The sequence below is a fragment of the Phyllostomus hastatus genome, unplaced genomic scaffold, assembly GCF_019186645.2.
Source record: "Phyllostomus hastatus isolate PE091 unplaced genomic scaffold, TTU_PhHast_1.1 phas_scaffold_78, whole genome shotgun sequence".
Lineage (NCBI taxonomy): Eukaryota > Metazoa > Chordata > Mammalia > Chiroptera > Phyllostomidae > Phyllostomus > Phyllostomus hastatus.
Genome location: NW_025334041.1, coordinates 47,067,161 through 47,079,783, shown reverse-complemented (window position 1 = coordinate 47,079,783; position 12,623 = coordinate 47,067,161). Strand labels below are relative to the sequence as shown.

The window sequence follows — 12,623 nt, the reverse complement described above, 5'->3', positions numbered from 1 at the left end:
CCCTACCAGTCTGGATGTACAGGTCTACTTCTTGGCTGTCTGACTTCCATTCAGACAAATCATCTATCAGTTCTGAGTAATATTCTGTCTGTAAATTATTGTTGTTCTATTCTTGGTTGTGCGAGGAGGTACGGTGCGTCCACCTATTCCTCCATCTTGCCAGAAGTCTCCCCCTTCACTCGTGATCGTTATTTTAAATATAATGGTTTATGGAAAGAATTGAAAAAAAATCATCTTGAATGGATATGTAAGTCCAGGAAAACTTGGACCTCCTCTCCTACAATATTAAAAATGTATGCATATCATTAGCTATCATAGAAATGCAGATTAATGAGGTACACCCTTCTTACTCACTGTAGTCACTGAAATAAAAAAAAAAGAACAGGTGTTGGCCGTGATGAAGACATCGGGACCCTCAGACATGGCTGCTGGGAATGTAAAGTGGTATAGCCACTACATAAAACAGTTCTGCGATTCATTGAATTGCTAAGTGGAGAGTTACTCTGTGACCCAACAATTGCATTTCTAGGTATATGCCGAAGAAAAATAAAAGCATGTATCAACACAAACTTGTATGTGAATGTTCATGGCAATACTATTTATAATAGTCCAAAAGTGGAAAAACCCCAAATGTCCTTCAAGTGAATGGCTAGACACAAGTTGGTATATCCAGTGGAACATTACTTGGCAATTAAAAGAAATGATGAAGTATTGATACATCCTACATATGGATGAACCTTGAAAATATTATACCAGTTACAAAAGACCACTTGATATCATTTCATTTATGTAAAATGTTTGGAATAAGAGAAAAAGTGCATTAGTGGTTGCCCAGGCTGTGGGGGTTTGGAGGGGATGGAGAGTGACTGCCAGTGAGTACAGTGTTTCTGTTTTGGGTGACGGAAGTGTTGATTGTACATCTAAATACCACTGAGTAGTACACTTAAAAGGGTGAATCGTATGGTATGTAATTTAACATCTCAATAACATTATTTAAAAAGTGTACATAGAGATGTATATAGAGATGCATTTGTTACTCTGAACATAAGTTATCTCCAGAATGATACACAGTGGTCACTAGTGGGAAAGAGCTGGGGGTGGGGGGTATTTTTACTAAATATCCTTTTCTGTTAAATTTTGTTCCTTGTGACAAATATTACCTATTCTACAAATTAACGTTGAGTAATAAAGGTATAAATAACTCATCTCCTCTCTTGATTTTACTGTCATCAGGTACTTCAGGGGTTAGATTATCTACACAGTAAGTGCAAGATCATTCATACTGACATAAAGCCGGAAAACATCTTGATGTGTGTGGATGATGCATATGTGAGAAGAATGGCAGCCGAGGCCACTGAGTGGCAGAAAGCCGGAGCTCCTCCTCCTTCTGGGTCTGCAGGTGAGGAAGCCAAGCCAGCTTTGTTTCAGGCTGTTGAAGACATTTGAGAGCCTGCAAAATTGTACGCTGAAGGCACTGTAGGCAAATGTGTACATACCAGGAATTTTTGTAAAAGCCTGATTGATAGAAATAGCTAGACTTTTTTTCTTGAGAAGGAAGATATCTCAATTAAATTATAAGGGAGACCCAAAAAAGCCAGAATTGTCTTCTGGAGGACAGGCCCTTATAATACAGGCTTCCCCGCTAGGTGAGTGTCATAGAAACCCATCTGTATCAGTGTACCAGCTGGCTTTATTGTGAGAGGCTCCGTCCGGCCTCAGTGAATATTTTCTGAAGACTTTCAACGCGGTTACTCATTTCATGATGGGTGATTTACCAGTGCACTTGATCACACCAAGCTGAGTGTTCAACAGCCTTTGACCAAAACAGCATTTCCAAACCACCCTGCCCCATTGCCCCAGATTCACCCAGTCTTGGCCTGAGCATTTTTTTTGTTTCCCTGGATGAAAAAGTCCCTCAAAAGTAACTGTTTTGCTGATGTGGAAGAGGCGAAACAAAAACTGGCAGAAACACTAAAAGGTATCAGAATCAATAAGTTCAAAAACCTATTTTGAGCAGTGGAAAAAACATCTTGGTATGTGTATTGCATCAAATGGAGAGTACTTTGAAGGTGACTGAAATTTAAATGTGTAAGAATAAATACACAATTTCTAATAAATAAATTCCATTTTTTAGGGTCCCACCTCATATACTTTAATATTTGAATTAACTTTGTTCTCCCTTAAAAGGTCACTTAAATCCTTACCTGCTGCTTCATCTACACTTGAACATTTTTGTTTGTTGCCCACTTCTCTGCAGAAGAGTATATATATAGTAGTAGGTTTCGTGTACCCAACTTGTAGTCATCAGATTTTTTTCTGGCTTCAGGTTTGTTAGAATGCTTGCTAGTCTCCAATTAGAATAGCAACATCAGTCAGAGTCTACCTGGTGGATTTGGACTCAGTCACAGAAGATCCCAGGGTGGGAAAAGACCAAGTGCCTTCAGTATTGGCATATGGAGTTTTATTTCTGATTGTCACTTACTGTAATGATGGCAGTGAACTGTAGACTGTGCTCGCACCCTCTCTTCATGGCATGTGTGTGCTAGCGTGTTGTCAGGCAGGAGTGTAGGCTAAAGGCCACAGCCCTGTGACTGCCTTTGCTCTTGGGAGATGCAGCACCTCTGAATCTTCTTTGCTACCATCAGGGTGTTTTTTTCAGATCATGGAACCATATAGTCTGTCAAGTTTTTGAGGTTGGCATGGTCTGGTCATTTGATTTCTGGGATATTTACTGCAGAATTTCATTTACTTTAGTTGTACAAACTTGCTAAATAGTTTTCAAACATAGATGTACATCTAAATTGTTTATTTCGTTATTTATAAAACAAATTTCATTCAAAGAGTTCTCTTCTCCATTTTCTTAAATGATTAGTCAGGGCTTTGGGATAGCTGTTTTTGAAATCAATGGTTATTTAATTTTAGAAAAATAAGAGAAATGGTCTATATTGAACAATTACTGCTATGCTTTTAAAGAACCAGTCATTTCTTTGAATTGGATTAACATACTTCAAGTCTCTTTGAATCAGAAGCTCTCGTATTTAACAGTTATAGAAGTTGTATAGCCATTAAAAGACTGTAATTATTTCATCTTACAATTCAAATTACCTACATAAAGATATGTATCAATTTTCCTCTAAACAGTCATTTTGTCTTACTTTGTTTTAGTGAGTACCGCTCCACAGCAGAAACCTGTAAGTACTTAACACTTAAAGCACCTATTTATTATTGAACTTTTCAAATTTTGACATAGTTTGTTTCTTTCTGTAACAATTTTTCATTGAAGGGTTGTTTGGGGGAATTGGTTGTAGGTGTTTGTTTTTTTTTTGGTCCCTTTTTCAATCACAGATATCTTAGTGTATATTAATGTAAAAGACAAGTATGTTTGCAAATGATGTGTATCCTTGAGTGTGTGAGACACACTGTTTTGGTAAGTTGAACTGGTCTTTAGTGTTCCAAGTGGAGTTGTCCAAGTTGGACTTACATTTTCCTTACATACTTTTCTGGAGCACTTTTGGCTAGGCCTGGTGAGATGCGAGATAATAGAGGTAGAGTTTGAAGTGTGATTATTCTGGAAACACTTTACCTTATTTCTCATTGGCTTCCCAATGACCTGCATTTCTGAAGCTGTTCTAGTCTTTTTCCATCCAGTAGCTGCATGAAAGAGCATTGTCTATGTTTTGGTCCTGTGAAAACAGTAAGTCCAGTTAAACGAAGCAGGCTGCTTGGAATTAAATCCTACTGCAAAAGACCCAAACTCGGCTTGGTTCCAGAAGAGGATAGAATATCTTGAGTTGATGGGTCACCTACAAATTTTTAAAAGAGCTTTATGAACCAAAATTATTTGAAAGGAAATGTACAAAAATTCCAAGTGCTGCCAGCAGCCCTTAGTTTGGAATGGAAGTCCCAGTACAAGAGGGAGCTATAATAGTGATGCCCCCCCTGCTCAACTAGGGCTGCGACTTGCCAAGCCATTTCCCACGGTTCTCCTGTGCCTGCAACAGCTCCTTTTGATCATTGAGTCTGTGAGAACTGGAGGCTTGCTCTTCCCGAGTCAGATGGCTGTGACTGAAGGCAGACTGAAATGGCTTTTTTTTCCCTTTCCTTCATATGCTCATTTCTTATATTCATGCAGTCTTGGCAGTTGATAACAGCCCAGTGTGTGAGACCCAAACACAAATAGTGCTGTTGACCAGCCGTGAATAAAATGCACGTTTCATCAGGCATTTCTTTTTGGACAGACAGCTTGCTAAGACAGTAAGGAGAGGGGATGTTGTTACTTCGTATACAGGCAGCAGTATGTAAAACTCCAAGAGGTGCTTCTCGTTTAAAGGGTAGAGTATCCCTGCATATTCAGCTACTCTCAGAGTTTGAATGAAAAAGACTCATGTGGAATTAAGCTATATATCCCTGTGAGGGCAGGACCTAGTAGCAGTCCCAGTCCCAATTATTTGATATTACACTGGTTCCTTTTTTTCTGGTTTGATTGTAACCCTGGCTACCAGGTGGATCTCATGTCCCCGCATGTGATTTTAATTGAATAAACCCGAAAAACAGACTGTATCAGCATTTGCCATGCTGTCTGCACTTAATATTATTGTGTAGTGCTTTCAAAATAAGCAATCTGACCTGTGGTATTTTCTTAACATGTTGTAGATAGGAAAAATTTCTAAAAACAAAAAGAAAAAACTGAAAAAGAAACAGAAAAGGCAGGCTGAGTTACTGGAAAAGCGCCTGCAGGAAATAGAAGAACTGGAGCGCGAAGCTGAAAGGAAAATAATAGAAGAAAATGTCACATCAGCTGTACCTTCCAATGAGCAAGATGATGAATACCGCCCAGAGGTGAAACTAAAAACTGCAGGATTAGAGGAGGCTGCTGAGGGAGAGACTGCACGCGACAGTGGTCAGTGAAATCCTAAGGAGGGGCTGTGGAGAGGGCCCAGGGGCTTCATTAATAGGGTGCTCACCCCACTCCCACCCCCAGGTCATCACAAGGTTGACTTGGTGCTGTTGCTTGGGATATGAGGATGATTCTCTTTAACTCCTTATTTGGGAATATGGAGAACAGCCTGGTAGTTCATTTGTAAAATGTATGCCAGAAATATGTTAATATTTCAAAAGTTTTTTTAAAAATGGAAAATATCTAAGAAACTCCATGTCCCTGTCATGCTAATGATTGCCTTTTATTTTTTAATTAAACTTTTACTTAATAGTAGTAATGTACCCAGGAAACCTTTTGTGAAAATTGTAGAGGAGATGGTAGAAATGGAAATGGAGCTACTATAGTCATTTCCCTCCCAAACTAACTTTTTCTAATAAGAGTAGACCAGTTGTTTAACAAATGAAAAATGAGATTTTGAAAACCTGAGGACATTATCCTGAGAGCCAGGCTGTGTTTGCTATGTAGTACGAATGTTAAGCACATTCAGAAATACCTCTTGTTGAAGGAGATAAGTGCTTCGTGCCACTGTGTTAAGAAGAGTAATAAATCCTAATTCTTAACTCATCAACTTTTTAAGGTGAAGCTGAGGATCAGGAAGAGAAAGAAGATGCTGAGAAAGAAAACATTGAGAAAGACGAAGATGTTGAACAGGAACTTGAGAACATAGATCCTACATGGATTGAATCACCCAAAACCAATGGCCATATTGAGAATGGCCCGTTCCTACTGGAACAGCAGCTGGATGATGAAGACGATGATGAAGAAGATTGCCCAAATCCTGAGGAATACAACCTTGATGAGCCAAATGCAGAAAGCGATTACACATATAGCAGCTCCTATGAACAATTCAATGGGGAATTGCCAAATGGACGACATAAAATATCTGAGTCACAGTTTCCAGAGTTTTCCACATCACTGTTCTCTGGGCCCTTAGAACCTGTGGCTTGTGGCTCTGCACCTTCCGAGGGATCCCCACTTACTGAGCATGAAGAGAGCAGTCCGTCCCATGACCGAAGCAGGACGGTTTCAGCCTCCAGCACTGGGGATTTGCCAAAGAGTAAGTGTCCCTCCCCATCAGGTATCTGCTTTCAGTGGCCTGAGTGTCACACACCTAACAAATGCTGTGAAGGGAATTGGCTAGAGGTGGTAAAGCCTTATATGTATGTACTACCCATTTTCATTTTTGTACTTTTGTACTCTTGAATATGTATGAAAAATAGATTCTGCTCCACTTTTCCTTGCCCTCTGCATATCAGATCCCATTTCTGAACATCTCTCACTGTTTCTGTATTTAGTTAGTGACATGATACATTTGCAGAATCTTCCAAGTCTAAGAACTTAACACCTGTAGCTTTCTAGAATGGGTAGTTTAATTTATAATTTGTACTTCCATCTGGTAGTATAACATTTAGTTTTTGATTTGTTTCATTTCTATTCAAGGAAGTATATGCCTGCTCTTTGTTTATATGGAGGAAGAGATGTCTTTATTGGGATATCTGTTCCTGATTATAGGACTCAGCTGTTGAAATTTTAAAGGAAGTGGCAGAGATTTACATGTGATGGTGACTTACATCAAACCCTTACTTGGGAGCAAATGCCACATGACATATCTCTACCAGTACAAGCACTGGGCATCGGGCTTCTGTTCTGTCCCACACTGGAAAGCTCAGGGACCTCCTCTGCTGACAAGAGTGTTTATAACCCATGCGGAGTCTGTTGATGAGCCAGCCCTGCCACTTGCCCAACCAGTTTTGCAGCCCCTTTCATTGTAGCGGGTGGGAGACCTACAGAGCTGCCTCTGCTACTCATTGGCTGTAGCGAATCTTCCTAAAGATGTGGGTTTGTTTGTTTGTTTTTTTAACTCAAGTAAACATATTCTCATCCTGTTTACCTCTACTGTGAGCAGAACTTTTAAAAGGTACTTACAAGATGCTTTCACCTGGGACATAGGTTCATCTAAGGAAGAACTCACCTCCGTGTGTGTCTTCTTTATTCTCACACTACCATCACACTGCTTCTGACACTTTTGGTCACCAGGGATAGCATAGCCTCTTCCTGGTTTATTTGCAAGACATACTAAAGAGTATCTGTGTGCATAGGGCATGTTTGCTCATGCTTCTGTACCTTTGCTTATGCTCTTCCTCCGGCTTGGAATGCTTCCTCCTGTTTATCCATTGTCCATCCCTTTGGCAAACTTTCATCTTTTTGCTAGGTAGCAGCTCAAACACAAGTCTTCCCTGTGTTCCCTGGCAGCCTGTTCCCTTTCCCCTCTTTTTCCGCTGGTCATACCTTTCTTAACAGTGTGGTCATTCATTTCCATTACCTTTCTCTTTACTAGAATGTAAACTCTTTGAAAGTGCTATGTATTTTTCTCTTTATATCCTCAGCATGTGATGCTAGGATAAATATTTGTTGAGTAATGAACAAACAAATCAGTAATAGCTGGTTATATTCTTCTATTCTTCCCTTTCTCCCACCTTTTTCTATCTTACAATCTTAGATTGTAAAAACTTACAATCTAAGTTTTATTCTCTCCAACACACATTCCGTCCCCTGCACCCTGTCTGTTGCATGAATCAGGGAAAAATAGGAGGTCTGTTTATTTTCACTGATCCCAGTCTCTTAGCAAGCAGATGTTTTCTGTATTGTTAAGTTCTAGGGACATAGCAGGGACAGGACCTCCTGATCCACTCGTTTGTTTGGAGGCACTCAGTCCTGGTTTCAGCCTGGTGGTTTCATAACCATGGGCATCCTCCAGCATGGAAAGGGTGTGGCCTGATGGCTGGTAGATGTCCACTTGGCATTATATGAATATGAGGCAAGAGAAACAAGCTTTATTTAGAATCTGTGTAGATCCTTGTCATTACAGCAGAGTGTATACATTAGGGAATAGTTAAAGAAAAGACCAGGCCAGAAGATTGAGGAAGAACTTACATACCAGGCTAGAAAAATGTGCACTTTTCCCTAGAGTAATTTGGTAGCCATTGAAGGCTGAGAAGAGGAAGCAAGATTCCTCTTGGATTATTAGCTGCTATAGCCTTAGACTGGATCCTGGCTCGTCACATCTGAAGGACAAAGACCCTGGAGCAGAGTGGTGTTATTGGCCTTACCTGCAAGTATGTTGGTATACTTTGAGTCCTTTCACTCTTACCTGATAGTGACCCATGTGACCATTAGCCCTTGCCTAGGCTGCTGTGACACAGGCTCCCTGCTCGTCTCACTTTGACTCCTGCTTCCCAGGCTGTTCTCTGTAGAGCAGCTCAGACAGAGAACTTTTTAAAGCTCATTCTGTCATTCCCTCCCACCCCCATCTCCAGTATATTCCCACTTAGAATAGCACCCAGAGGCGAGCTCCCTAAAGCTTATGAGCTCTCTCCAGTCTGTTCCCAGGCAGCTGCGTCTCCTCTCTCCCAACATCCCCTTTGTCTCTCTCCTGTGCTCCTTCTGCACCTCCCACACTGGCTTCTTTCTCAAGTTTCTCCAGAGTACCGGTGTGCTTGTTTGTGCCTCTGTGCACTTCGTCCTTGCTCTCTCCTCTGCCCAGAGCTTCTTCCCCCATTCCCCCCTGTATTCAGGCCTCTCCTCAAGGAATACCTTCTCAGAAAACACCTTCCCTGAACACCCTCATCATTGTCCATCTTATTTCTTTGCTTTGTTTTTCTTCAGCATATACAGCCACCTGACATGGTATATGAGTCATTGTAATTACTTAATTGCCCATATTCCCAGCCAGTTCATGAGTGTCCCAATTTGGGGTATTTGGGGTGTGGTGGGGGAACCTCTTATGTCTTGTTTACACTGTTCCCAGTGCCAGGACAGCACCTGGAACAAAGAATGGATTCAGTGAATACTTGGTGAATGAATGGGTCAGATTTGGGCATTGAATCTTCTAGTTTTGCTACTTGGGCCTGTGCTGAATGTGCATGTTGTGAGGCTACTCCTGCCTCCCACGTAAGGATGTTTAAACTGCAGAGTATCAGTGCAGGCCTAGGGTAGTGCCTTGCAGATAAGCGAGGGTGACTGTTTCACCGCTCTGGGCGGTGGCTTCATGTGGGTTGAACACAACATCACCTAGAGACTGGTTTATCAGAAATGACTTAAGGTCCTCAGCCCTTCCTGAAGTGAGGTCTCCTCACCTCTCTCTTCCCACTCTCCACTCCCTCCTCGGTGCAAAGATAATGTTGGTCAGATTCCGCAGCAGGTACGAGTGTCCCTGTGTTTAAATGGGCTCTTTGGACTATTGCAGTCAAGTACCCTAGCAGAGGTCATTATCACACCGAGACAAGAAAGTCAGAGATGTAGGCAAATTCTCTTCCACTTTCTCTATGTTCTTAGACAATTACATTTTTAAGGTAAATTCCATAGTGCCGTTTGTGAGGTGTGTCACTATTTACAAACCTGAGCCAGGAGGATAACAGCATATCATGAAGGGGAGAGTTGGTCCTTCACTGGCCAGTGAGACGCTTCAGCCTTGGAGGCGGGTGGTCTGGCTGATGTAGAACCTCGGGAGCTGGCCAGCTGAGCAGCCTTGGCTCTCCTGTGTAGGAGAGAGAGTGAGCGAGCACGAGAATGAGTGTGTGTTGGGGCGAGGGAGGAGTGGAGTGATCCCTTCCTCTTCCTGCCTTTTACTGAGTCTCAAATAGTTGAAGTCATTTGCCAGAGTCTTAAAACTTGTCAGTGTTGAAACTTAGATTTGAACCCAGTTCCATAATCCTCAAATTTCACTTTCCTGCCTACTGATTTTCCTTGATCACATGGCATGAGGATTTATTTAGTCATTTTCCCTGCTGCCCATCTATCCATTGGGTCAGCATTTTTATGTTTCTCCTGGAACTCTCTTCTCAACCCATTCTCCATGTAGCCTGTACATTTTGCATCCATGTGTGGCTAGCTCTCTGGACTTTCCTTCTCATTTCTGAGTTTTCTGTGTTTCTTCTTCTCAGCTCCTATCTGGCCTTTGATAGTGGATCAGTCTTTTTACAAAGAGGGAAGTGGACATAGGGCAGAGAGCAAAAAGGTAACATGTGTGCCTGGCCAGCCTGGGTTGATGCACAGCCTGAGGGAGGGGTCTAGAGGATCCAGACGTTACCGAGAGTTCTTTCTGCATCATCTGGCCCCTCCAGGGGACCTGTGTCAGTTCTCTGGGTCCTGGGTGCCTTGTCTACACACTGCCCTGCTAACAGTGAGCACAGCCTGGCCTTCCTGCTTGATGGGGTGAGAGGAGCCAGCCACCTTCTGTGCTGCAGCGTTACAGCACAGATGTAGCCAAAAGGAAGTTTGGTTCGTTTTAGCAGTTCCCAGCTTTGAGTGAACAAAAGGACGTTTAATGTTCTGCATTGAGCGGACTTTTCTGTTTAGTCTTTAACTACCACTTCAGAATTCTAAAAGCAAAGCCATGGGTGTATCTCATCCTTTCCCGAAATCTGAGCGTGTAGGTCAGTTTGAGGTTCGATGAAGGTGCTAACTGAACTTCAGGATTTCTGTCTGGGCCTCACTGAGTTATTTTTCTTTGTCTCTTGGCCCCTGGTTAACTACTTGGTGCAGGCCTGGTCTGAACTTGTGCGGGAAGCTATTTGTCCCAGGAGCCCTGAGCAGCCTGGCCCTTGGCCTGCTGCTGAGACCCTCTCAGGGCCTTGCTGGGGTCGGGAGGGGCCTGCTTATTTGACAGGACCATCATGAAGGAGCTCAGAGGTTTGCCCTTAAGAACCAAGCTGTCTCATAAAACCTCTCCTGAAATATTTCTTGTTCAAAGCTAAACCAGGATTGATTAGTTTAATCTGTGTTTGTAAATCGGCCACCATCTAACCCTTGAGGCCAACCCAAGCAGAGGGAGGGACAGGGGTGTGGGTGCTGGATGAACAGTGTGTCTCTCGGAAAGGATGACCACCCCGGGCAGCGAGCTCCCTGCTGTTACATTCTGTGTACTGACGCACAAACGAGCTGATGGGGTCCGTCAGGGAGTGGGCTCTCGTAAGGTGAGCAGCTAGGAACATACAGAAGGGGGCGGGGCAGGGCTGACCCAAGAGTTGAAGGAATCAAGGACAAAGGAAAAAGGGCAAGGCAGTGTCTGCGAGGTCTCTGCACGGCCCAGTTTGTTCCCTCCTGTGCAGTGTTTTCCAGAGGTGGAGACTGCAGACTTGCATTCTGTTTAGTTCAACTTACAGGATTCCAGGCCTAAATAAGCATGCCCTCGCTTTTCTAGAAAAGGAGGCTCTGTGCCCAACAAACGTTGTGTGCACACACACAAACCACTTATTTCACGCACTAACTGTCCTGTTGTTTGCTCATGCCAGCAAAAACCCGGGCGGCCGACCTGTTGGTGAATCCCCTGGATCCACGGAATGCCGATAAAATTAGAGTTAAAATTGCTGACCTGGGAAATGCTTGTTGGGTGGTAAGTAGAATTTTCTTTCTAAAACATTTTGGTTGTGATCATGCATTAGAAGATACTTTATTTCGTTTTTAGTGTGTTTCTCCGATGTAATGCAGTCTGTTCCGTTTCAGCATAAACACTTCACCGAAGATATCCAGACACGGCAGTATAGATCCATAGAGGTTTTAATAGGAGCAGGTTACAGTACACCTGCTGACATTTGGAGCACAGCGTGTATGGTAAGAATGGCCGTGGCCACTTTCTTCCCTGTAAAGGCTCATCACTTGAGTGCTCGTGATGGGGTGGCCTCACTGGTGCATGTGGCCTGAAGCTTTTCACTGGGAAGGTGTCTGCCATGGAATGGGTGAGGGGAAGGTTGCTGCCATGGGTGTCTCCGGAATTGGAAGAACTCTTCTCAGGCATGTCCTTGAGTTGGTTTGCTTTGGTTTGGTCTTGTCAGAGATGATCTCTTCCTGAGGCCCTGTGTAGGCCACCCATGTCCCTAAGAACCAGACCCTCTGCTGTGGTGGCAAAATGACTTCAGCTCATGCCTTCTGGTTCCTGAAAGCTTGCAGGTTGCACACAGCTTCATCCTTCACTCATGCTGTAGAGGAAGATGAGACAGCTGTGACTGTCTGAGGCTGAAAGGCTGTAGTCCTTCCTGGTATCCTCTGACAGACCTTATGTCCTTATTCGAGAGGGAAGGATTACCCATCTACCAATGTTTCATCTCTCTTCTTTTATGAAGTAAAATCTAGAGAATATTCTGGCTTATTGCTGTGGGCCCTCCATTCGCTTTGGAATACCAGCAGCTGCATATGCTTCCCTGACCGAGTCTGCTCCCGCAGAGCACACAGCGATCTTTCCTCAGGGCCTCAGGATGCCGCCTGCCCCGGTGTGTCGTCCACTTCACTGCTGTCTTTGTGCATCACACATGTGTAGTTGTGTCTAGACTCTCCCCAGGCTCCACCAGTGCACTTTTGTCTCACTTCTTTCGTGTGAATTGATGAGCATGAGTGGTCCTTCCTCCACAAGCCCATTTCAGCTTCTCTTTCCTGGCCAGTTCAGCACTTTCCTCTTCATGGGCTGGGCTTTGTAGTCCTGTGTTGGAAAGGAGAGAGAGAGAGAGAGAGAGAGAGAGAGAGAGAGAGAGAGATATGATAAGGGTAGTGTTTTCTGCTTCTCTTATTTCATATTTTTTCCCAAATTCTCTTTTGATGTTAAAATACAAGAGCATGTGTGTGAAGCTTGGCACTTGTCTTATTTGAAAAATGCTGAATGATTAAACATACTGTTATTCAAAGGCCAATA

At 43.1% G+C, this 12,623-nt stretch overlaps 1 protein-coding gene across 7 annotated transcripts in view; it reads left to right on the top strand.

The window, feature by feature from the left end:
• Positions 1-12,623, top strand: part of SRPK2 (SRSF protein kinase 2) — a 243,460-nt gene that overhangs the window by 216,138 nt on the left and 14,699 nt on the right. For all 7 annotated transcript variants that reach the window (XM_045828334.1, XM_045828327.1, XM_045828329.1 and 4 more), the window contains 6 exons: positions 1,234-1,399; positions 3,166-3,191; positions 4,654-4,900; positions 5,517-5,996; positions 11,233-11,333; positions 11,444-11,551. In XM_045828334.1, coding sequence (XP_045684290.1) covers positions 1,234-1,399; positions 3,166-3,191; positions 4,654-4,900; positions 5,517-5,996; positions 11,233-11,333; positions 11,444-11,551 — 1,128 coding nt within the window. The remainder of the gene's footprint in view (positions 1-1,233; positions 1,400-3,165; positions 3,192-4,653; positions 4,901-5,516; positions 5,997-11,232; positions 11,334-11,443; positions 11,552-12,623) is intronic.